The 26842-nt window shown below is 43.1% G+C and overlaps 1 protein-coding gene across 4 annotated transcripts in view; it reads left to right on the forward strand.

Annotated features, from left to right (window-relative positions):
- CTNNA2 (catenin alpha 2) overlaps positions 1–26842 on the forward strand; it is a 1253094-nt gene that overhangs the window by 272143 nt on the left and 954109 nt on the right. For all 4 annotated transcript variants that reach the window (XM_055400364.2, XM_088841736.1, XM_088841737.1 and 1 more), the window contains exon 3: positions 19018–19184. In XM_055400364.2, coding sequence (XP_055256339.1) covers positions 19018–19184 — 167 coding nt within the window. The remainder of the gene's footprint in view (positions 1–19017; positions 19185–26842) is intronic.

A 26842-nucleotide genomic window follows, 5' to 3' on the forward strand; every position in this document is an offset into this window, starting at 1 on the left:
ACCATATGGTTCATAAAAAGAAAGAGGGTACTTATCACCGAAGGAATGCCTGGATTCCTCAGCCCCCAGGAGAGGCTTGCCTCTCAATTCCTGAATATTCAGGAATTAATAAGGAACAGAGAATTCCTGACAGATCCAAAACAGCACACAGGAAGCCTCCTGTTAGATGCTTCCTGACAGAGTGGGTAGCCTTTCCCTTCTCCAGGGGAATCTTCCCATCCCAGAGATCGAACTCAGGCCTCCCACATCGCAGCCGATTCTCTAGCAGCTGAGCCACAAAGGAAACAAATATAGGGCTGAGAAGCTAACTAATGATGAAGAGTATATGTGTCCACATCATTCTGACCCACACTCTGTTTTTTAGAAATCTAACTGATTTGGAGGAGAAGAGAAGTCATTGGTGTGTGGCTGCTCTCCCATCTCTCAGAGTCATGGCTAAAAGCTACACACTGCAGGGATAAAGCATGAAAAACTTCATCTTTCTCTCTAGATATAGGTATAGATACATGTGCATAGTTTTTGACCATGCTTCCTTATTATAATAGCTGACTAAGCGTCCTCTACATACTCATGAATCCCAGCTCCCTAAAATGTGACTTCTGTCTAAAATTCCCAAATGCCTGATCAGTGGGTGTTTCTCTACAGATGTTCTACAGATGATCTTTATTAGTGAATCTGTCAGAAAGATCAGGATGCTAGTAAGGAGAGGGCAGGAATTGTGACTTCATCTTGAATATCCAGAACCTAGCAAATATCGACCCCCTAGCTTAATAAATGCTTATTGAATGAATAAAAGGATGAATGAAATGATATATGACTCTTTCTACACTTTGCATACATTTACACATATGCTCATGTAATCACCCTTGCAAATTTAAGGATCTCCCAGGAAAGAATACTGAAGTGGGTTGCCATTTCCTTCTTCAGGGGCTCTTCTCAACCCAGGGACTGAATCCCCATCTCCTGCATTGCAGGCTGTCTGTTGCATCACAGGCAGAGTCTCTACCAACTGCCACCAGGGAAGCCCTATACAGACTGGACGGTTACTCTCTAACCCTCCAAATTTCCCTCACCCTTAAAACTGCATGTCACCCTGTTGGGACATTTTTCCCTCTCAAGGTTTATGTTTGTTATAACCTTATTTCATTTATATTAAAAATGTACTTTTGAGCTGGAAGGAGAGAAGGCAGTCTGAGATCCATTTTGACCCACATGAAAAGCTATTGATTACAGAAGTGAAGAAAGCTTTGATTAGCACATTTTGGCAGTCTGTCTTTTTGAATTTAGAATTATCTTAAATCAATTTCGTTCATTTCCTGTTGCCAGATCCTCCCACTGAACAAATATATTTTTTTTAGCTGGCCTTTATCATAATTGATACCCTGATGTTGATTTAGATGTGCTCCTTCTGTGAGCTCTCTTAATATAGGAGGCAGAGTGATGGTGACAAGGAAGCCTCTAGTCATGTGGCTATAATAAAGAAGACACATGGCTATAATCACATTTAAGAATCTGCCATTTCTCTGTTATGACTGGAAAATCAATGGCGGTTCAGAAAATAAAGCATAGACTGTGCCATTTAAATCCTAGAATCCAATCATTCGTTTTTGTTTTTTTTTCCATCCTCAAACTAGTGAAGAAAATCAGTCTTCTCCATGAGGTATTTTTAAAATATAACTTAATTAAGCTATAATTTTAAACCACCATTTACCATGTTCATGATAGCAATTACTTGGAACATTTTTTTGTTTTGTTTCTAATTTTGAAATGTGTGGTAGAGTTTTCTATCCTTAATCAACTTTTCTTATTATAAGAATTGTTCCTGTGCTTTGTTTAGCCAAATACTACTTTAGAAAAAGTTAAGTTGACTTGTTATTTTACAGTATAACAGTTTCAAATATGGTTTATTCATCTGCAGCCTCTAAAATTCAGATTATACAATGTGCTTCTATTATACTTCCTTTTCTTTGTGTTTATATCTAAGCTGATTGAAATCAATGATACAAGTATTTAATGAGAAACCACAGGAACTTACAAATATATTTGCACCTAATCATAGAATCAAGATATCCAAACTAGTATAAAAAGACTTATGTAGACTAAGTTATAAGTTATGTGGACTAACTACACAGTTGCAAATCTGTGAAACCATACAAAAATAGTTTTTCAAGGCCAAAGACTATTGTGGTAAATTGTAGCAAGTTTAAGAGTCAAGACATCCAGCTTCTGGTCTGAACTCTGCCATTAATTGGCTGTGTGACTTTGGGTGAGCCATATCAGGTTCTTGATACTTGTTTTTTCTGCTCTGAAATTAAGAAGTGGGACTCTGCCAATGAGTTCACATTTAATATCTCTCAAATATAGGTAGTAATTTAGGTCATGAAATAGATCAGAGTGGTGTGTGGGTGTTCAGTCATGTCTGACTCTTTGCAACCCTGTGGATGGTAGCCTGCCAGGCTCCTCTTTCCATTAAATTTCCCAGGCAAGAATACTGGAGTGAGTTGCCACTTCCTTCTTCAGTGACTTGTCAATTGTTATCTGTCTTATCATTTGTTTTCACAACATGCCAGAAGCCAGATTTGTTCCCCCCAAAGCTAACTGACAGTGCCTTTTATGTTTACTTTATTAACTTGCATAAAAGTTTGTATAAAAGCAAACTAATCATCCCAACTTGAATGATTAGTTAGTATGTACTTAACATTTGGAAAACTAAGGGGAGTTGTTTGTTCACTTCTTTATGCAAGCTGTCATTTTCATAATCTAGATGCAGTGTTAATTCTTAGGCAATGGTTATGTGTGTTTTGACATTTCATTTCTCCATGAAGGACATTGCAAAAAATTCTCTCAAGATTTATAGATTTGGAAAGAGGACTAGATTTTTCTGTGTGGTTCAGAAGGACATAATGCAGGACCAAAATAATTGAAGAAAAAAAATATATCAGTTAGACATCTTTCAAATTGGAATGGTTTCTTAGGGAGGCAGAAGGTCCTGTCTTTTAGGTTATACCTGCTAAGATTTAGGTTGCATGATGTCCTCCAATACACTCTTAAATTCTTGAATTTGGACATTAAATTCCCACCCCACCACCACTTTCCTATTCTGCGTTTTTAAAAAACGTAAAAGAAAAACAGTATCTTAATATGTTAAGTGGGCCTTAGGAAGCATTACTACAAAGAAGGCTAGTGGAGGTGATGGATTTCCAGCTGAGCTATTGAAACTCCTGAAAGATGATGCTGTTAAAGTGCTGCACTCAATATGCGAGCAAAATTGGAAAACTTAGCAATGGCCACCAGACTGGAAAAGGTCAGTTTTCATTCCAATCCCAAATAAAGGTAATGCCAAAGAATGTTCAAACTACCACACAGCTGTACTAACTTTACACACTAACAAGGTCATGCTCAAAAACCCTTCGAGCCAGCTTCAACAGTACATATACCGAGAAGTCCCAGACCTCAAGCTGGACATAGAAAAGGCAGAGGAACCAGAGATCAAATTGTCAACATCTGCTGGATCATAGAAAAAACAAGGGAATTATAGAAAAACATCTGTTTCATTGACTGCACTAAAACCTTTGACTGCGTGGATCACAGCAAACTGGAAAATTCTTAAAGAGATGGGAATACCAGACCACCTTACCTGCGTCCTGAGAAACCTGTTTGAAGGTCAAAAACAGCAATTAGAACCAGACATAGAACAATGGAGTGGTTCCACATTAGGAAAGGAGTATGCCAAGGATGTATATTGTCACCCTGCTTATTTAAATTTTATGCAGATTACATCATGCAAAATGCCAGGCTGGATGAAGCACAAGCTGGAATCAAGTTTGCCAGGAGAAATGTCAGTTCAGTTGCTCAGTCATGTCCGACTCTTTGCGACCCCATGAATCACAGCATGCCAGGCCTCCCTGTCCATCACCAATTCCATCACTCAAACTCATGTCCATCGAGTCGGTGATGTCATCCAGCCATCTAATTCTCTGTTGTCCCCTTCTCCTCCCGCCCCCAATCCTTCCCAGCATCAGAGTCTTTTCCAGTGAGTCAACTCTTTGCATGAGGTGGCCAAAGTATTGGAGTTTCAGCATTAGCATCAGTCCTTCCAATGAATACCCAGGATTGATCTCCTTTAGAATGGACTGGTTGGATCTCCTTGCAGTCCAAGGGACTCTCAAGAGTCTTCTCCAGCACCAGAGTTCAAAAGCATCAATTCTTCGGCGCTCAGCTTTCTTCACAGTCCAACTCTCACATCCATACATGACCACAGGAAAAACCATAGCCTTGACTAGACGGACCTTGGTTAGCAAAGTAATGTCTCTGCTTTTTAATATGCTATCTAAGTTGATCATAACTTTCCTTCCAACGAGTAAGCATCTTTTAATTTCCTGGCTGCAATCAGCATCTGCAGCGATTTTGGAGCCCCCCAAAATAAAGTCTTACACTTTTTCTACTGTTACCCCATCTATTTCCCATGAAGTGATGGGACCAGATGCCATGATCTTTATTTTCTGAATGTTGAACTTCAAGCCAAACTTTTCACTCTCCTCTTTTACTTTCATCAAGAGTCTTTTTAGTTCCTCTTCACTTTCTGCCATAAGGGTATTGTCATCTGCATATCTGAGGTTATTGATATTTTTCCCAGCAATCTTGATTCCAGCTTGTGCTTCTTCCAGCCCAGCGTTCTTCATGATGTACTCTGCATATAAGTTAAATAAGCAGGGTGACAATATACAACCTTGATGTACTCCTTTTCCTATTTGGACCCAGTCTGTTGTTCCATGTACAGTTCTAACTGTTGCTCCCTGACCTGCATACAGGTTTCTTAAGAGGCAAGTCAGGTGGTCTGGTATTCCCATCTCTTTCAGAATGTTCCCCAGTTTATTGTGATCCACACAGTCAAAGGCTTTGGCATAGTCAATGAAGCAGAAATAGATGTTTTTCTGGAACTCTCTTGCTTTCTCCATGATCTAACGGATGTTGGCAATTTGATCTCTGGTGCCTCTGCCTTTTCTAAAACCTGCTTGAACATCTGGGAGTTCATGGTTCACATATTATTGAAGCCTGGCTTGGAGAATTTTGAGCATGACTTTACTAGCGTGTGAGATGAGTGCAATTGTGCGGTAGTTCGAGCATTCTTTGGCACTGCCTTTCTATGGGATTGGGATGAAGACTGACCTTTTCCAGTCCTGTGGCCACTGCTGAGTTTTCCAAATTTGCTGGCATATTTAGTGCAGAACTTTCACACATCATCTTTCAGGATTTGAAATAGCTCAAGGAATTCCATCACCTCCACTAGCTTTGTTCATAGTGATGCTCTCTAAGGCCCACTTGACTTCACATTCCAAGATGTCTGGCTCTAGGTCAGTGATCATGTTATTGTGATTATCTTCGTCGTGACGATCTTTTTTGTACAGTTCTTCTGTGTTTTCTTGACACCTCTTCTTAAACCTCAAATATGTAGATAATTCCACATAATGGCAGAGAGGAGGTACTAAAGAGCCCCTTGAGGGTGAAAGAGGAGAGTGGAAAAAGCTGGTTTAAAGCTCAACATTCAAGAAAACTAAGATCATGGTATCTGGTACCATCATTTCATGGCAAATAAATGGGGAGAAAGTGAGAACAGTGACAGATTTTTTATTTTTTGGGGCTTCAAAATCACTGCAGATGGTGATTGCAGCCACAAAATTAAAAGACACTTGCTCCTTGGAAGAAAAGCTATGACAAACATAGACAGTGTATTTAAAAACTGAGACATCACTTTGCCAACAAAGGTCATATATTCAAAGCTATGGTTTTTCCAGTATTGTGTGTGGATATGAGAGTTATAACATAATGAAGGCAAAGCACCCAAAATTGATATTGTTGAACTGTGGTGCTGGTGAAGACTCTTTTGAGAGTATCTTGGACAGGAAGTCAAACCAGTCAATCCTAAAGGAAACCAACTCTGAATATTCTTTGGAAGGACTGATGCTGAAGCTGAAGCTCCAATAATTTGACCACCTGATGCAAAGAGCCAAATTATTGAAAAAAACCCTGATGCTGGGAAAGAATGAGGCCAGGAAGAGAAGTGGGTGACGGAGGGTGAGATGGTTGGATGGTGTCACTGACTCAGTGGGCATGAGTTTGAGGAAACTCTGGGAGATGGAATGGGACAAGGAATTTTGATGTGTTGCATTTTCATGGGGTTTCAAAGAGTTGGACATTACTTACTGATTGAACAACAGCAATCTTATTTAGCAAGAATAGACCTGTGTCCCGTATATTTTCATGTTGGAATGGTGAGCCTACCTTTTTCATTCAGGATTAGATGATAGCATTTTTTATAATAATATTATTTCTGCTGTTCAGTCAGGATGCACGTTGTGGTGTTGTTTTTCCTTCCTCATCACATCAAAAGATTTTTTTGAACTTTAACAATTCAACTAACAAGTACTATGTGTCAGTCTACTGACATCTCAGTGGGTTTTGATTTGTAATCATGGTTGTAGGACAATAAAGACACTGATCGATGGAAACATTGATTGACTTAGTATAAAGAAGTTATCAGTATGCTACTTATAGAGAGATTTGCCTTAGATAGAGAGGGTTATTGAAATTGGAGATTTATAAAAAAACATTTTGCTGCTGCTGCTAAGTCACTTCAGTAGTGTCCGACTCTGTGTGACCCCATAGATGGAAGCCCACCAGGCTCCCCCGTCCCTGGGATTCTCCAGGCAAGAACACTGGAGTGGGTTGCCATTTCCTTCTCCAATGTGTGAAAGTGAAAGTGAAGTCGCTCAGTCATGTCCGACCCTTAGCGACCCCATGGACTGCAGCCTACCAGGTTCCTCCATCCATGGGATTTTCTAGGCAAGAGTACTGGAGTGGCTTGCCATTGCCTTGCATCTTATTTGCTTTACTTATATTAGTTTTGTTTGCTTACAATAGGTTTTGTTTACTTACAACAGGTTTAGTTTAATTATACATTTTAATCGTGCAGTTATTTCAAAACACTTTCACTGCACAATGACATTTTAATTGACCATGTTTATCAATTTCCTTTCTCTTTACTTTATAAAAATATTAAATGATCCTGAATTCAGTATTGATTCTCTGAGCTCCATTTTTCTTTTAAGCTTAGCACATCACTGTTTACTGTTTTCAAGAGTATGGTCTTCTACTGCATTTGGGCAAAAGAGTAATCACCATTTTTGGACTGTGACTCTTGCTTTACAGGAGACTTGCAACTTTCCCATTTCCTCCAGTTGGGTAGCATATGAAGCAAAGCAAGCACCGATTTGAAAACTGAGCACCAATACCATCTTTGAGGGTGGGCAGGAGGGTGTATAGTCTGCCTCAGTGTAACATAATTTTATCAGGCAGATGTTTTCTTGCTTGTATATTGCTGTGTACACAAGCAGTGAAATTAGCCACAAAAGACACTTCCAAATCTTTCACCAGGAGTTTACCAACTATTCTTGTTTTATTGGAGAGGATCACAGTGAGAGTGGTAGCTATGGTATTTATGGTATTAATGAGTTATCGTGGCGGTTGTTCAGTCACTAAATTGTGTCCCACTCTTTGAAACCCCAAGAACTGCAGCACACCAGGTTTCCCTGTCCTTCAGTATCTCTGGAATTTGCTCAAGCTCATGTCCATTGAGTTGGTGATGCCATTCATCCAACCATCTCATCCTCCGTTGCCCCTTCTTCTCTTGCCCTCAATCTTTCCCAGCATCAGGGTCTTTTCCAATAAGTAGGCTCTTTGCATCAGGTGGTCAAAGTACTGGAGCTTCAGCTTCAGCATCAGTCTTTACAGTGAATATTCAGGGTTGATTTCCTTTAGGATTGGTTTCTTTAGGATTAATGGTTTGATCTCCTTGCTATCCAATAATGAGTAAGTGCCCATTACTGGTAAGGTCTTATGCTGGGTGCTTTGAATGGATTATCTTTAATGACAGTCTTACAAGGTGGCTACTATTATTTTCACCCCTGTTTTACAGCTGAGGGGACTAAAACACGGAAGTTGAATAATTGCTGATCTTACAAACTTTGGAATGGTTGGAGAGATGTCAGAATGTGACCTTAGTCTTTGTTACTTTAAAGACCCAGGTGTTGCTAGTGGTAAAGAATCTGCCTGCAAGCATGTGAAGGGAGAGAGAGAGAGATTCTCTTTTAATTCATGACTTAATATATATAAAGCTTTTAGAATAATGCTTATAAAATAGCCCTTTATATAGAAGCACTGTATTCATATTAATTACTATTTCCCCTAAGTCGCTTATTTGAAGATGTTATTTTTTCTTCTTTCCAGCTGGTAGTAGTGGCTTTAGAGGATCAGAGGCTTGATCATAGAAGCCCTGCTCTGACCTTAGGTCTATAATCAAGTTAATGAGCTTGAATGCAAGAGTGTATATAAAAGAAACGGGCAGCTCTGGTGTCCTCCCCTAATTGCTCCCTTCCTGCTCCTACACACACATGCTATTTCTCAGCTAAATATTTTAGTTGTATAGAAAAAGCATTTCCTGAGTGAATAGCTGATTTTATTCTGATAAACTCTCGTATCATTTTGTGATATAGATTTCCGTTTTCTTTTAGTAATCCTAAAACTACAGGGATGTAAAATGAATTAAATTTATAGCTGACTTCAGTTTGCCTTTCCTTTGAAACCTTTGAAAACATGAACTCCTTTTAATCTGCTTCAACTGTGTTTTTAGTTTTAATTTAGATTAGATTAAATGGTCTATTATTTATTTGAGGATAATCTCAGAATTTAGCATGACATTTCCATTTACAGAGTCACATTTACTAATGTGGATCTCTTCCTGTCTCTTGTCTCTGGGTCTCATTTTTTTTTTTTTTTTCAAGACATCTTCTGAGCTCCTCCCAGGAGGACCTGCTGTGGCCCCCATACTGATTAGCTCTGCCCGAAAGCTCCATACTGCTGAGTGTCATCCCCTGGGCTTTGAGACAGTATTTCTGTCCAAACAGTCAGCATCTGGATGAAGTGAGTTGTTATAGAAAAGAGAGTGGGGAGCTAAAGTATGGTCACATCCCAGGTCACATCTGAGTCCTTGGGACAGCCTCCATGTGTGGGTTTTTGACTTTATACAGGAAATAATTCAAGATTGAGCCATAGTAAAGAGAAAGAAGGTCTGCTCAGGGACGAAACATGCTCTATATACAGAATGCAGGCCATCTCAGATAGAAAGAGAGGAACAAGAGGCCCCAGCATATGGGATTGTCAGTTTTTATATGTGTGGGTAATTTCACAGTCTAAGTGGGCTTCCCAGATGGAACTTGTGGCTCCACTGGTGAAGAATCCACCTGCACTGCAGAAGACCTGGGTTCAATCCCTGGGTTGGGAAGATCCCGTGGAGGAGGCAAAGGCTATCCACTCCAGTATTCTGGCCTGGAGAATTCCATGGACTGTATAGTCCATGGATTTGCAAAGAGTCAGCCATGACTGAGCATGCATGCAATGCAATTTCATAGGCTAATGAGTAGGAAGAGAATTCCATTGTTTTGGGAAAGAGTGGGACTTTCCAGGAATTGGGCCACCACCCACTTTTGATGTTTTCTGGTCATCCTTGGAATCTTCAGGATTCCCATTTGGCTCAATGGGTAAAGAATCCGCCTGCCAACACGGAGACATAATGAGATGAGGGTGCAATCCCTGTGTTGGGAAGATCCCCAGGAGGAGAGCATGGCAATCCACTCCAGTATTCTTGCCTGGAGAATCCCATGGACAGAGGATCCTGGCGAGCTGTGGTCCATAGGGTTGCAAAGAGTCAGACACAACTGATGTGACTAAGCATGCATGTTAGAACCATTGGGTGCCTGGAGTCTGTTATAGAGAGCTTATACTGAAGCTCAAGGTAAAGTAGAAGTTGAATCGGCCATTGGACCTAGTTGGTTCTAATCAGTTTATGCTATGTCCACTGGCTATGTTATTCTTTTAAAGGTTGTACTCTGTCCCCTCCCTGGTTCATGGTCACTCTCTGTATGAAAATCAGTTTAATTAGGCATGATTACTCCACAAGCTGGAAGGAGGTGTGACTCTCCTATTAGGACCCTTTCTTTTTTCCTGAGAAGACCCCTGCCTGAATGGTACACTGTTACCCAAGTGATGGCTCGTAGCAATTTAACCTGAAAAATTTGAGATCAATAATGTATCTCCCTAGTGTTCACCTGCAGAAAAGAATCTCTCCCTTCCTTGAATAAGTGGATCCCTTCTAGCAGCAATTGATTTATCTATACCATTTGCACTTATGTCTAGTCTTTAGGGTGACCCTCTCAACATTTCAGTAGATTGACCTTGGTATATATTTTTTTCTGGCTGCACTCTACAGAGTGAGAATGAGGTAGCTTTCTCCCCATCACGCAGATATCTGCTTAGTCTTTTTTTAGGGACAAGGAATAGGCCAAGAGGATATTTATATAAGCCTGTGCAGGGCAAAGGCTAATAGAACTTTGCCAAGAGAACGCACTGGTCATAGGTAACACCCTCTTCCAACAACACAAGAGAAGACTCTACACATGAACATCACCAGATGGTCAACACCGAAATCAGATTGATTATATTCTTTGCAGCCAAAGAGGGAGAAGCTGTATACAGTTAGCAAAAGCAAGACCAGGAGCTGACTGTGGCTCGGATCATGAACTCCTTATTGCCAAATTCAGACTGAAATTGAAAAAAGTAGGGGAAACCACTAGACCATTCAGGTATGACCTAAATCAAATCCCTTATGATTATACAGTGGAAGTGAGGAATAGATTTAAGGGACTAGATCTGATAGATAGAGTGCCTGGTGAACTCTGGACGGAGGTTCGTGACATTGTACAAGAGACAGGGACCAAGACCATCCCCATGGAAAAGAAATGCAAAAAAGCAAAATGGCTGTCTGAGGAGGCCTTACAAATAGCTGTGAAAGAAGAGAAGCAAAAAGCAAAGGAGAAAAGGAAAAATATAAGCATCTGAATTCAGAGTTCCAACGAATAGCAAGGAGAGATAAGAAAGCCTTCCTCAGCAATCAATGCAAAGAAATAGAGGAAAACAACAGAATAGGAAAAACAAGAGATCTTTTCAAGAAAATTAGAGATACCAAGGGAACATTTCATGCAAAGATGGGCTCGATAAAGGACAGAAATGGTATGGACCTAACAGAAGCAGAAGATATTAAGAAGAGGTGGCAAGAATACACAGAAGAACTGTACAGAAAAGATCTTCACGATGAAGATAGTCACGATAACGTGATCACTCACCTGGAGTGAGATATCTTGGAATGTGAAGTCAAGTGGGCCTTAGAGAGCATCACTATGAACAAAGCTAGTGGAGGTGATGGAATTCCTTGAGCTATTTCAAATCCTGAAAGATGATGTGTGAAAGTTCTGCACTAAATATGCCAGCAAATTTGGAAATCTCAGCAGTGGCCACAGGACTGGAAAAGGTCAGTCTTCATCCCAATCCCATAGAAAGGCAATGCCAAAAAATGCTCAAACTACCGCACAATTGCACTCATCTCACATGCTAGTAAAGTCATGCTCAAAATTCTCCAAGCCAGGCTTCAGCAATATGTGAACCGTGAACTCCCAGATGTTCAAGCAGGTTTTAGAAAAGGCAGAGGCACCAGAGAAAAAATTGCCAACATCCGCTGGATCATGGAGAAAGCAAGAGAGTTCCAGAAAAACATCTATTTTTGCTTCATTGACTATGCCAAAGTCTTTGTGTGGATTACAATAAACTGTGTAACATTCTGAAAGAGATGGGAATCCCAGACCACCTGACCTGCCTCTTGAGAAACCTGTATGCAGGTCAGGAAGCAACAGTCAGAACTGAACATGGAACAACAGTTCAGTTCAGTTCAGTTCAGTCGCTCAGTCGTGTCCGACTCTCCGCGACCCCATGAATCACAGCATGCCAGGCCTCCCTGTCCATCACCAACTCCCGGAGTACACTCAAACTCATGTCCACAGAGTCGGTGATGCCATCCAGCCATCTCATTCTCCGTCGTCCCCTTCTCCTCCCGCCCCCAACCTTTCCCAGCATCAGAGTCTTTTCCAGTGAGTCAACTCGTCTCATGAGGTGGCCAAAGTATTGGAGTTTCAGCTTTAGCATCAGTCCCTCCAATGAACATCCAGGATTGATCTCCTTTAGAATGGACTGGTTGGATCTCCTTGCAGTATAAGGGACTCTCAAGAGTCTTCTCCAACACCACAGTTCAAAAGCATCGATTCTTCGGCGATCAGCTTTCTTCACAGTCCAACTCTCACATCCATACATGACCACGGGAAAAACCATTGCCTTGACTAGACGGACCTTGGTCGGCAAAGTAATGTCTCTGCTTTTTAATATACTATCAAGGTTGGTCATAACTTTCCTGCCAAGGAGCAAGCGTCTTTTAATTTCATGGCTGCAATCAGCATCTGCAGTGATTTTGGAGCCCAAAAAAATAAAGTCTGACACTGTTTCCATTGTTTTTCCATCTATTTCCCATGAAGTGATGGGACCAGATGCCATGATCTTTGTTTTCTGAATGTTGAGCTTCAAGCCAACCTTTTCACTCTCCTCTTTCACTTTCATCAAGAGGCTTTTGAGTTCCTCTTCACTTTCTGCCATAAGGGTAGTGTCATCTGCATATCTAAGGTTATTGATATTTCTCCCAGCAATCTTGATTCCAGCTTGTGCTTCTTCCAGCCCAGCGTTCCTCATGATGTACTCTGCATATAAGTTAAATAAGCAAGGTGACAATATACAACCTTGACGTACACCTTTTCCTATTTGGAACCAGTCTGTTGTTCCATGACCGGTTCTAACTGTTGCTTCCTGACCTGCATACAGGTTTCTCAAGAGGCAGGTCAGGTGGTCTGGGATTCCCATCTCTTTCAGAATGTTCCACAGTTTATTGTGATCCACACAGTCAAAGGCTTTGGCATAGTCAATGAAGCAGAAATAGATGTTTTTCTGGAACTCTCTTGCTTTCTCCATGATCCAGCGGATGTTGGCAATTTGATCTCTGGTGCCTCTGCCTTTTCTAAAACCTGCTTGAACATCTGGGAGTTCACGGTTTACATACTGCTGAAGCCTGGCTTGGAGAATTTTGAGCATGACTTTACTAGCGTGTGAGATGAGTGCAATTGTGCGGTAGTTTGAGCATTCTTTGGCATTGCCTTTCTTTGGGATTGGAATGAAGACTGACCTCTTCCAGTCCTGTGGCCACTGCTGAGTTTTCCAAATCTGCTGGCATATTGAGTGCAGCACTTTCACAGCATCATCTTTCAAGACTTGAAATAGCTCAACTGGAATTCCATCACCTCCACTAGCTTTGTTCGTAGTGATGCTTTCTAAGGCCCACTTGACTTCACATTCCAAGATGTCTGGCTCTAGGTCAGTGATCACATTATCGTGACTATCTTGGTCGGGAAGATCTTTTTTGTACAGTTCTTCTGTGTATTCCTGCCACCTCTTCTTAATATCTTCTGCTTCTGTTAGGTCCATACCACTTCTGTCCTTTATCAAGCCCATCTTTGCATGAAAAGTTCCCTTGGAATCTCTAATTTTCTTGAAGAGGTCTCTTGTTTTTCCTATTCTGTTGTTTTCCTCTATTTCTTTGCATTGATCACTGAGGAAGGCTTTCTTATCTCTCCTTGCTATTCTTTGGAACTCTGCATTCAGATGCTTATATCTTTCCTTTTCTCCTTTGCTTTTCGCCTCTCTTCTTTTTACAGCTATTTGTAAGGCCTCCTCAGACAGCCATTTCGCTCTTTTGCATTTCTTTTCCATGGGGATGGTCTTGGTCCCTGTCTCCTGTACAATGTCACGAACCTCCGTCCAGAGTTCATCAGGCACTCTATCAATCAGATCTAGTCCCTTAAATCTATTTCTCACTTCCACTGCATAATCATAAGGGATTTGATTGAGGTCATATCTGAATGGTCTAGTGGTTTTCCCTACTTTCTTCAATTTAAGTCTGAACTTCGCAATAAGGAGTTCATGATCTGAGCCACAGTCAGCTCCTGGTCTTGTTTTCGCTAACTGTATACAGCTTCTCCATCTTTGGTTGCAAAGAATATAATCAATCTGATTTCGGTGTTGACCATCTGGTGATGTCCATGTGTAGAGTCTTCTCTTGTGTTGTTGGAAGAGGGTGTTTGCTATGACCAGTGCATTCTCTTGACAAAACTCTATTAGCCTTTGCCCTGCTTCATTCCGTGCTCCAAGGCCAAATTTGCCAGTTACTCCAGGTGTTTCTTGACTTCCTACTTTTGCATTCCAGTCCCCTAGAATGAAAAGGACATCTTTTTTGGGTGTTAGTTCTAAAAGGTCTTGTAGGTCTTCATAGAACCGATTAACTTCGGCTTCTTCAGCAGTACTGGTTGGGGCATAGGCCTGGATTACTGTAATATTGAATGGTTTGCCTTGGAAACGAACAGAAATCATCCTGTCATTTTTAAGATTGCATCCAAGTACTGCATTTCGGACTCTTTTGTTGACCATGATGGCTACTCCATTTCTTCTAAGGGATTCCTGCCCACAGTAGTAGATATAATGGTCATCCGAGTTAAATTCACCCATTCCAGTCCATTTTAATTCACTGATTCCTAGAATGTCGACGTTCACTCTTGCCATCTCCTGTTTGACCACATCCAATTTGCCTTGATTCATGGACCTAACATTCCAGGTTCCTATGCAATATTGCTCTTTACAGCACCGGACCTTGTTTCCATCATTGGTCACATCCACAACTGGGTATTGGTTTTGCTTTTGCTCCATCCCTTTATTCCTTCTAGAGTTATTTCTCCACTGAGCTCCAGTAGCATACTGGGCACCTACCGACCTGGGGAATTCCTCATGCAGTATCCTATCATTTTGCCCTTTGTTACTGTTCATGGGGTTCTCAAGGCAAGTATACTGAAGTGGTTTGCCATTCCCTTCTCCAGGGGACCACATTCGGCTGTGGTCCATGTGATTAGATCAGCTAGTTTCCTGTGATTATGATTTCAGTTTGTCTGCCCTCTGGTGCCCCCTAGCAATACCTACCGTCTTATTTGGGTTTCTCTTACCTTGGTCGTGGAAAATCTCTTCACAGCCGCTCCAGCAAAGTGCAGCCGCTGTACCTTACCTTGGACGAGGGGTATCTCCTCAAGGCCACCCCTCCTGACCTTGAACGCGGAGTAGCTCCTCTCGGCCCTCCTGCGCCCGCGCAGCCACCGCCTGTTGGACGTGGGGTAGCTCCTCTCGGCCGCCGGCCCTGGCCTCAGGCGTGGGGTAGCTCCTCAGGGCCGCACCTCTTTGCGTGGTTCGTTGCGCCGGGGCCGGCGTCTCTCGCGTCGCGTCTGCGCCGCCGGGGCCGGCGTCTCTCGCGTCGCGTCTGCGCCGCCGGGGCCGGCGTCTCTCGCGTCGCGTCTGCGCCGCCGGGGCCGGCGTCTCTCGCGTCGCGTCTGCGCCGCCGGGCCCGGCGTCTCTCGCGTCGCGTCTGCGCCGCCGGGGCCGGAACAACAGACTGGTTCCAAATAGGAAAAGGAGTACTTCAAGGCTGGATATTGTCACCCTGATTATTTAACTTCTATGCAGAGTACATCATGAGGAATGCTGGGCTGGAAGAAGCACAAGCTGGAATCAAGATTGCTGGGAGAAATATCAATAACCTCAGATATGCAGATGACACCACCCTTATGGCAGAAAGTGAAGAGGAACTCAAAAGCCTCTTGATGAAAGTGAAAGAGGAGAGTGAAAAGGTTGGCTTGAAGCTCAACATTCAGAAAACAAAGATCATGGCATCTGGTCCCATCACCTCATGGGAAATAGATGGGGAAACAGTGGAAACAGTGTAAGACTTTATTTTGGGGGGCTCCAAAATCACTGCAGATGCTGATTGCAGCCAGGAAATTAAAAGACGCTTACTCCTTGGAAGGAAAGTTATGGCCAACCTAGATAGCATATTAAAAAGCAGAGACATTACTTTGCCAACCAAGGTCCGTCTAGTCAAGGCTATGGTTTATCCTGTGGTCATGTATGGATGTGAGAGTTGGACTGTGAAGAAAGCTGATCGCCGAAGAATTGATGCTTTTGAACTGTGGTGCTGGAGAAGAGAGTCCCTTGGACTGCAAGGAGATCCAACCAGTCCATTCTAAAGGAGATCAATCCTGAGTGTTCACTGGAAGGACTGATGCTAAAGCTGAAACTCCAATATTTTGGCCACCTCATTTGACGAGTTGACTCACTGTCAAAGAGTCTGATGCTAGGTGGGATTGGGGGTGGGAGGAGACCAGAATGACAGAGAATGAGATGGCTGGATGGCATCACCGACTCGATGGACGTGAGTTTGAGTGAAGTTGGGAGTTGGTGATGGACAGGGAGGCCTGGCGTGCTGTGATTCATGGGGTTGCAAAGAGTCGGAGACAACTGAGTGACTGAACTTAACTGAACAAAGCCATACATCTTAGTAATTCACCAGTATCATAATAAAAAATTTTTAATCTTCTCCCATGCTGTTGTTATATTTCAAGCTATTTGTGCCTAGGCATAAAGACTAAACTGTGCAACTGTGTCATATACATATCATAGATGGTAGCCTCTTTAAAAGATCCAGCCACACAATATATTTCCTTACACACCCACATTTCCTAAGTGCAAAAGGAGGGTTTAAATAACTACAACATTGAGGGAATTGTATTGTCTTTTGATCTGCCTGTAAAATGATGAGAGGGAGTGAAATGAAAGTCGCTTAGTCATGTCTGACTCTTTGTGACCCTATGGACTATACAGTCCATGGAATTCTCCAGGCCATAATACTGGAGTTGGTAGCAGTTCCCTTTGCCAGGGGATCTTCCCAACCCAGGGACTGAACCCAGGTCTCCCACATTGCAGGCGGATTCTTTACTAGCTGAGTCCCAAGGGAAGCCCAAGAATACTAGAGTTGGTAGCTGTTTCCTTCTCCAGGGGATCTTCCCGACCTAGGAATCGATCAAGGGTCTTCTACATTGCAGGCGATTATTTACCAACTGAGCTATCAGGGAAGCCTTAAAATTATGAGAAGTGAATCTTATTTTCCCTCATATCTTGGGATAAATGCTAGGATGCACAGACTTTCATTGAAGTAATTGACTATTTAAATGAGCTTAGTTTTGATAGTTATTATACAGACGATAATTAATCATTTTGTAATTAAAATATTGACTGAAATGTGTCATCCTAAGTTGAATCATCGGTCATATGAACTGTTCTAGTTATCAAAACATTGGTACCCCTGTATATGCACTGCTGTGTAAAGCTCCATTATGCTTTTTCCTAGTTCTCTGTACCATGGGTAGATATCCACCCCATGAACATGGGGCCCGTCTAATGTAGTTAATGACCTCCCTTTGTTTCCCACACCTGGAGTCCCTTTGTGCAAATATGTACCAGTCCATTGTGGTGGGTCTGTATTCACCACTACCTCCAACTCCTCTCCAGTTTCCGTACATATCGCATGTGTGTGCTCAATCGTGTCCTGCTCCTTGGGACCCTAGACTGTATACTGTCAGGCTGCCCTAACCATGGAATTTTCCATGGGTTGGAATTGGGTTGCCATTTCCTCCTCCAGGGAATCTTCCAGACCCAGGGATAAAACTTTCATTTGCATATCCTGCATTGCAGGTAAGTACTTTATCTCTGAGCCATCAGGGAAACCCTTCCATACATAATTAATCCCCAAATCCGTTGATTCTCTCCATTTTCTCTTCCTGTTTCCCTCCATCATCTCATTGATACAGATCTTATCTCTGGATCCCATTCCTATTTTTCCGTCTATGTCCTTATCTGCTCTCTCAGATTGTATCTGCATTTGCCAGTTTTCTCTGCACAAGTCTTGACCCCTCCAGTTTATTTTACATAATGTGGCCAAAATAAAAATCTGTGAAGTCATCTCCTCCTGAGGCCACAGTCCAACTCTCTTGCTCAGTGTCCCAGGCCCTGGCGCCTCTCTTGCCTACAGCCCTCACTCACTGTGACCTTCAGGTGTTGGCATCTCCCTGGACTCAGCGCCCTCCTCCGAGTTCTGGAGCCTCCTGGTGTTCATGCTGCCTTAGGCGCCCTGCCCACCTGCATCTTCCAGCTGAACACATCTTGGCTTTTCAGAGGCCATCAGTGTTGACAGCTTTCCCCCAGCCTCACACTAAATGAGTTCATCGCTTCCTCCTCTTTTTTTGCCTTCATTCTTAGTCATTTGTCTATGATGGCGTGTAATCTCCGTATTTTAAGTCTGTATTTACAATGTGTGTCCTCCTTAGACTGTGAACTCCCTGGGGCCAGGGCGTTTAGTCACCTTTGCAATTCCAGACTCTGGTAGAGAATTGTTACCAGTATGTACCTAATAAATATTTGCTGAATTGGTTCAACTGTCTCATAAATGTTCTCTGTATTATAGAATGACATCCACATGCCAATGAGGGAGACTTGGGTTAGATCCCTGGGGTCGGGAAGATCCCCTGGAAGGGGGCATGGCAACCTATTCCAGTATTCTCGCCTGGAGAATCCCATGGACAGAGGAGCCTTGTATCCCTGGGGTCGCAGAGTCGGACACAACTGAGTGACTGAGCATGCATGCACGGACTGTCTCTAGTCTGTTATTGTTTATTTAACTCAATTAAGAGAACGGAGTTCATTAGGTCAAAGTCTTTAGTTTCATTCCCCTCTGGAGCTGTTAGCTTTTTTCTTCAGCTGTCAGAAACCAGCTAGCCTAGTAAATACCACTGGTTTCAAGGGACTTGGAGAGTGAGAATGATTCAGGTCGGGCAAATTCATCTCAACTCTTAGACAAACTGAATCAAACGTATTCCTTATTGATGCTAAAAACATAATTTCACACTTGGGTCTTGTTCACAGCATCTGTCTGGGGGCGCTGAGGGGTCTGACTTGAAAGTCTCAGCCTCACTGAGGGAGCTGGTACCTCCTGGCCAGGGTGGTTTTTCAGTGAGAGCTCTGATTGCCCCTTCACAGATCTTTGTGACTGCCGGCCTCTGAGCTTCCCACCTACCCACGTGTGTCTCCGCATCTGTCTTCCAGGTGAGACCATGCGCATCGCTTCTTCGGAGTTTGCGGATGACCCCTGCTCGTCGGTGAAGCGCGGCACCATGGTGCGGGCGGCACGGGCTCTGCTGTCTGCTGTGACCCGCTTGCTCATCCTGGCGGACATGGCGGACGTCATGAGGCTTTTGTCTCATCTGAAAATTGTACGTATGTAGAACTTAGCAAAATATGCCTTATGTGGGTGGTGGTGTTGACTGTGGGTAGGACCGTGCTGACCTAGACGGACAGTGTGTCACTGCTCACAGGGTCACTTGGTTACTCACCCAAGTGGTATGCCCTTAATTTTTCTAATACTCAATAATATATTTTTCAAAGATAGAGATCATTCACTTGAATTGTCTTCTCTCAAAACATGGAGTTTAAATCACCCCTTTTTTTCTGGAGTACAAAGCTGTGTGTCTTTTAGGCTATAAGGCCTTGTGTGGGGTGCCCACCTTGGTGTTGTCTTGAGATTCAGAGCAGCCCTGGTCCCTGAAGTAATTCAGGCCAGGCCAGCTCTTCTAGGGGCTTCCCTGGTGGCACAGTGGTAAAGAACCTGCCAGTGCGGAAGACTCAGGAGACTGGTGTTCAAACCCTGGGTCAGGACGTTCCCCTGGGGAAGGAAAAGGAAATCTACTCCAGTATCCTTCCCTGGACAATTCCATGGGCAGAGGAGCCTGGTGGGCTACAGTCTCTGGGGCTGCAGAGAATCGGACATGACTGAGTATGGGACGCACATGCAGCTCTTCTAGGAAGCTGGCCACTTGACCACCTCTGCCCACCTTAATGGAGAAGGCAATGGCAAGCCACTCCAGTGCTCTTGCCTGGAGAATCCGATGGATGGAGGAGCCTGGTGGGCTGCAGTCCATGGGGTCGCTGGGGGTCGGACACGACTGAGCAACTTCACTTTCACTTTTCACTTTCATGCATTGGAGACGGCAATGGCAACCCACTCCAGTGTTCTTGCCTGGAGAATCCCAGGGACAGGGGAGCCTGGTGGGGTCACACAGAGCCGGACACGACTGAAGTGACTTAGCAGCAGCAGCAGCAGCAGCCCACCTTAATATAGATCGCGTTACATTCTGTTTTCTTAATTGCTCTATCGTTGCCCTTTCGTGGAATTATGTACTTTGAACCTCCCTTAGTCTGGCAGTAAAAAGAAGCCCAGTTTACTAAAGTCAGTCTTGTTGCATCAGTTTTCATCTCACACACCTGGACTGGGTCTCCGGGTGCACACGTGCCCCACCAACCCCATCATATGTCCCTTGCTTGTCAGGATTCCTTGGTTCCAGTTAAGCCTTCTGTTTCTTAACGGAAGTGGACACATGCCCTGGTCACAATCTCTTCAGGGTCATGTGCAGCCTCACAGCCCATGACTTCTAGCCTTTGCTCTTTCCTAGTTGCTGACGGGCATCTGGTCCCTCCTGGATGATTCTACTCTTTGATGACGGAACAGTTACTTAGGAACATGGCTTCTGCCTAAAGGATCTCTATTCCTGCCTGCTGTGGCCTTCATTCCTGGACTATTGGCAACAACCCTACACTGACCTCAGGGTCCTTAGATGGTGGGATGTGAAGTATGGACTTTTGTTTTTGGGGAACCAACCTATTGCTGGCTTAGTTCCCCTAGGTCTGGCCATTCTTGGCTTATCACTTTCCCTCAACTTCTTATTTTCTTTTCTCATGAAATGAACAATGAGGCGGAAGGTGAGATAGGAATTGAAAAATGTCAACCTGCTCTTACCTCACTTTCCATCTCATATTTGTCCAGTAGGGGAGTTCACTGAGAAATTTCCAAAAGCACAAATGTTCTGTGTCAGAAATTCTTAGGCAGGGCCTTACTTGGGCTGGCCCCAAGAAAGGAGCCAAGATTTCCAGGTTTTGTATAAATTCTGCACTATCATGAAAGGCCGCCAGTCCCAGCATCCGCAGCACGGGTCGCATGGTCATGAAGCAGGTGTCGCTCGCTCGTCATGGCTCCTGTGCAGGTGCTTGAGGAGCCAAGGCGCACAGAGCAGAACCTGCTTGGGGATTTTCTCCCTCAGAGTGTGTGCCTGCTAAGTCGCTTCAGTAGTATCTGACTCTTTGCGACCCTATAGACCATCATAGCCCACCAGGCTCCTTTGTCCACGGGATTGTCCAGGCAAGAATACTGGAGTGGCTGCTGTGCCCTCCTCCAGGGGATCTTCCCCACCCAGGGATCAAACCTACCTCTCTTGTATCTACCTCATTGGTCGGTGGGTTCTTTACTACTCCCACCACCTGGGAAGCCCTCAGAGAGTAGGCCTCAGAAACCAAGGAAGGCTCTTGCAAGTTGGATGAGGTGAGCAATATGTGGAGAGACTACCTGTTTCAGAGGATATTGAGGGGCAGTGTAACATTATGCTCAACCTTTTGGCCACTGGAGTCAGACAGCCTAGGTGTAATCGTGTTTGGTGTCCACTTGCCAGCCTCTCATAACCCACCACATAAAACCTTCATAAGCATAGAGAACAGGCTGGTGGTTGCCAAGGCAGGGGCTACTTGGAGGAGGGACCGAGTGGAGGTTGGGGTTAGCAGATGTAAGCTTTTATATATAGAATGAATAAGCAAGGTCCTACTAGATGGCACAGGGAACTATATTCAATGTCGTATGATAAACTATAATGGAAAAGAATAGAAAGAAAGATGTACAACTGAATTCCTTTGCTGCACAGCAGTAACTAACAACATTATAAATCAACTGTATTTCAATAAATATGTGTAAAAAGTGGAAGTGAAAGTCACTCAGTCATGTCCAACTCGTTGCAACCACATCAGCTATACAGCATAGTCCATGGAATTCTCCAGGCCAGAATATTGGAGTGGGTAGCCTTTCCCATCTCCAGGGGATCTTCCCTACCCAGGGACGGAACCCAGGTCTCCCCCATTCCAGGCAGATTCTTTATCAGCTGAGCCACCAGGGAAGCCCAAGAATAGTGGAGTGGGTAGCCTATCCCTTCTCCAGGAGATCTTCCTGACCCAGGAATCAAACCAGGGTCTCCTGCATTGCAGGCGGATTCTTTCCCAACTGAGCTATTTAGGAAGCCCATGTGTATATATAATGTAAAAAATAAAACCTCAGGTTTCAGACACCTCATCTGTTGATATGAGGGCTAATGACACTGCAGCCCTCAGAACGGTGGGGAGCTCTCAACAGGGAAATTCCTGTGATGCATTTATCACAGAGTCTGCTGCAAAGTAAGTGTCTGGTCAGTGGCACCTGTCAACATTGTCAGATTCTGGTACCACTCTCAGGCCACAGTGCTGGCTGTTATTCCTGCAGCCCCACCTGAGTTATGTGCATCTTTTAGGCTACAGATGACTTTGTTCTCAAGTGTGCTGAAGAAAAAGTTTTCTTACCTTTCTCTTACAACCTGCCTAATCTTCAAAAGCCACATTCTAAGAAAGATCTTTCCCCAGAGGGACCGTCTTCTTTTACAAGGAGAACAGGACTGGAGCTAAGGAAATTAACTTTACATCTTATATGTTAGCATTCTCTGTGCTGGGATTCCCAGGTGGTTCAGTGGTAAAAAACCTGCCTGCCAATGCAGGGGATGCAGGAAACATGAGTTTGACTCCTGGCTTAGGAGGATCCCCTGAAGGAGGATCCACTCCAGTATTCTTTCCTGGAAAATCTCATGGACAGAGGAGCCTGGCAGGCTACAATCCATGGAGCTGCAAAGAGTTGAACAAGACTGAACACGCATGCACGCACGTTCTGTGCAAAGCCATTTCAGCCCCTTCTGGGGAGTGATGAAAGCTAAAAAAATACTCTCCCTGAACGGCCCTCACGTGGCTGGTGCTCATGAAGTCTGGGTCTGTAGAGTGCTGCATGCACCAGTTGATGCCTGGAATACTGCCTTTTATCCATCTGTTTTGACCAGTGCTGTCGCCGGTAGCATCACACTGCAGCCTGTCCTAATGTAGAGTCAATATTCTCTTCCCGACACAGCAGATTAAGAGAAGTTTAAAAAAAAAAAAAGATTTAGCACAAAATATGGAAAGGTCAACCCCAGCAATATTAAGTAGTCCTGTCAGACTGTCAGCAATAAAATTAAAAATGATTGTAAGACTAAATAACACATTTGTTGTACTCAGAGTATAACCTCTACAGGGAACAGTAGTGGTGGAATGGTGTCCTCTTGTGGCACCACTGGGGAACTGCAGATTCTGGTGTTCTCACTGAGTCATTCAGGGTGTCCTATGATGGGACTAGTGCTCCAACCAGGTAAAAAAGACAGTGTGTTAACAATTAATTGCAAATAGACACAGGATACAATTCTACTTAGCATTTTTGTTTTTTCCATAGCAGCATATCCTCGGGACTAGTGCTCCAACGAGGTAAAAAAGACAGTGTGTTAACAATTAATTGCAAATAGACACAGGATACAATTCTACTTAGCATTTTTGGTTTTTCCATAGCAGCATATCCTCTCATAAACAAATTTGTCTGCTAGCATCTATTTGTTTTTAACTTAAGATGAGGGTCTTGCCAGGTGTCTCAGTGGTAAAGAACACACCTGCAAATTCAGGAGACTCAGGAGATGTGGGCTTGATCCCTGGGTTGAGAAGATCTCCTAGAGAAGGAAAAGGCAGCCCATTCCAGTATTCTTGTCTGGGAAATCCTCATGGGCAGAGGAGCCTGGTGGGCTGCGTCCACAGAGTTGCAGAGAGTCGGACACGACTGAGCAACTGAGCACACACGTGAGATGAAGGGAACATCATTACCTATTTTGATGGAGCAGGTTAGAAATGATCATTTATACTGTTGTCAAGGTTTCTTCCAAATAAAAGTGAATTTCTTTACCAAATGGATGATAGAACATAGATGGGCAAAAGGGTGGCAGGGGAGTCCTAATGATAATAAAGTAGTACCCTGATTTTCTATTGGATCTGAACATTAATTAATACACTATAGGGGATCCTGTAGCTTCCTGCCATGGTAACCACTGCATAGCTATTTTACCTTTGAGCATTACAGATAATATTTTACTTTTTATCTTTTAGGCCATGTGCCAAAACTTTATTGTTGTTCTTTCCAGATATTGATTTATTTTCTTGTTTCTGAGTAACTTACAGGAACATGGACAGAATTGCCTTCTTATCAGAAACATATTTCCATGTTTTGGCATCAATAATTCACTGAGTAGATGAAGGAGAGTCCATTTATTCTCCTAAAATGCCTGCCTTCACTTTCTGTCCCGCTCTCTGTAGGTAATTGTTGGCAAATTGAGTAATCCTGAGCAAACCATTCAAATCAAGTAAAGAACTGGGAATTCTACAGAGATTCTGTGATTTGGCAGAGCATAGGATTTTGCATTCTGCTACCTTAAAATTACATTTGTAAACTTAAGTTTTTATGCTGGTATAGTTCATCTTTTCATATAACCAGGCCTCCCAGGTGGCACTAATGATAAAGAACCTGCCTACCAATGAAGGAGACATCAAAGACACAGGTTCGATCTCTGGGTCAGAAAGACCCCCTGGAGGAGGGCCTGGCAACCCTCTCCAGTATTCTTGCCTGGAGAATCCCATGGACAGAGGAGCCTGGCGGGCTCCAGTCCATGGGTTGCAAAGAGTCGGACATGACTGTGAAGCAACTTAGCACACACACATGGATATTCTAACTGCTCATATGAAGCTAGTTGCTTTATTTTGTAAGTATTCAAGTGTGCTTTAATGTTGAGCTCTCTTGAATATATTTTATTAAAGATTCGATAAGGCTGTCAAAGGTTTTTGCTACTGTAGTTATTTTGAATTCAAGAAGTTACTGATGAAATAGTGAGTGACATATAGTTCAAAGCTGAGTTATCGCCAAAGTGGGAATTTGATGTTCCTGAGTGAAGCTAAAAGAATCATTTGCACATCAGACATCATTAAAAACTACTGAATTATAATCACTTGTATTGTTGAAGTTGCTGGTGAGTGATTCCCTGCAGACACCTGGTGTATCCTGTAATCAGTTGACATTGTCAGTGTGTTAGGCTGAGATGTGACACTTCACACTTTGAAAGGAGTCTCGCATTTCAATCAGTGATCGAGAAGAGCGATATTTATTTTCCCTAGTCTCCGAATGAATGTAATCAGATTCTATTATTCGGTTCTTGGTGTGGGTGATGGCATTACACACAGACTCACCTAGACATGTGTATGTCAGAGGAAACAATCACTTTTTTCTGTACTCAAGCTGAGTCCTGGAATAATGATGTTCTCAATTGTCTCAGAACTTCTCCCTGGAAAGCCAACAGCAACATAGAATACACAACCCTTTAGTCAACTTCAGAAAATTCAGATTATCTTTGAGACTACCAGGGGCCAAATATAATGCTGCTGTCCAGTTGTTTTGGGGGTAGGGTTAATATTACCTATACTTTTTGTAACATTAGCATCAAATGGACTAGGGAATCCGCAGTAACATTATTTCTCAATAGTCTTATGCTTCCTTCTGCACTTCTCATAGGGTTTAAAAATTTCTTTTTGATTATAGTATGGCTGATTTACAATGTTGCATTAATTTCTGCTGCACGTAATGTGGCTCTTATGTTTGAATAACAGCAAGCAATTAGTGTAAAATATCCTTGTCTCTAATTATAAATGTAGAAATTATTGTCCATATTCTTAGCATGCCTTTTTCATCAGAGCGGTCACGGCATTAACTTCATACAACTGGGTTGTTTAGAATTTATCTATTTATTCAGTTACCCTTTCAAGAGATACTTATTGGATGCCTACTGTGTGCAGAACATTGTGCCACGATATATAACTTCAAAGGTAAATAAGACTCAGCTCCTACCTTTAAAACTTTATAGGCTGGTAGTGGGGGAGACATTAAGAAAGAGTGCAGTGCATGTTGGGAAAATTGTGCGTATTGCTATGGTCTCATCTGGAAGGAAAGTACAATAATTAGGAAGTTTTCCGTTTTTAAATAACATAAACCCAACCCAACTTAGTCTTTCAAAAAGGAAATATATTGACTCACCAAACTAAAAATCCAGAGGCAGTTGGCTTCAGGCAGAGCTTGATCAAAGTACAAACATGTGACAAGGACCAATTTCTGTGTTTTCTCAGGAAGAACACTCTTCTCTATAGGCCCTTTTCTCATGATCTCAAGGTAGCTATAAAACATTCTCACGATTACATGCTTCTAGACTAAAGATAGCAAAAAAGAAGAAATTCTTTTCCTTAGAAGCTCAAATAAAGGTTGCACAAGCTTGTTGGTTCTGTCGGCCTCTAAATCAGATGCGTATCTCTGAGTTAGTTATTTCGAGGGGAAATGGGATGTGCTGATTTCTGAGTTTGGTCAACACTATTCTTCTCCCTCACCACACCTGCAAGACAAGGATGAGATCGGTTCAACCAAATGTATTGTTGGGGAATTCAGGATGATATGAAGAAGGGCAATGTGGTTGGGAAAGACAGGATTTAGGAATGGGTCACAGTGAACAGAATGAGATTTGTGTTTTCCTGAATCAGTTGCCTGAACCAAATTGAACAGACTGGGGTCACAGGCCCAAGCTTGAAGCTGAGAGCTAAGAGTTGTGGGTGTGGAAAGAGGCTGTGAAGAGTGAAAGTGAAAGTGTCAGTCGTTCAGTCATGTCTGACTGTTTGTGCGCATGGACTGTAGCCCATCAGGCTCCTCTGTCCATGAAATTCTCCAGACAAGAATACCAGGGTGCCTTGCCATTTCCTTCTCCAGGGGATCTTCCTAACCCAGGCATCAAACCTGGGTCTCCTGCCTTGCAGGCATCTGCAGGGAACCCCCTGGAAAGAGGTTGGCCGACATCAAAGAGCAGAGGAGGCA

Source organism: Moschus berezovskii, chromosome 11, assembly GCF_049115385.1.
Source record: "Moschus berezovskii isolate FMDL1 chromosome 11, NW_MosBer_1.0, whole genome shotgun sequence".
In the NCBI taxonomy this organism is placed as follows: Eukaryota; Metazoa; Chordata; class Mammalia; order Artiodactyla; family Moschidae; genus Moschus; species Moschus berezovskii.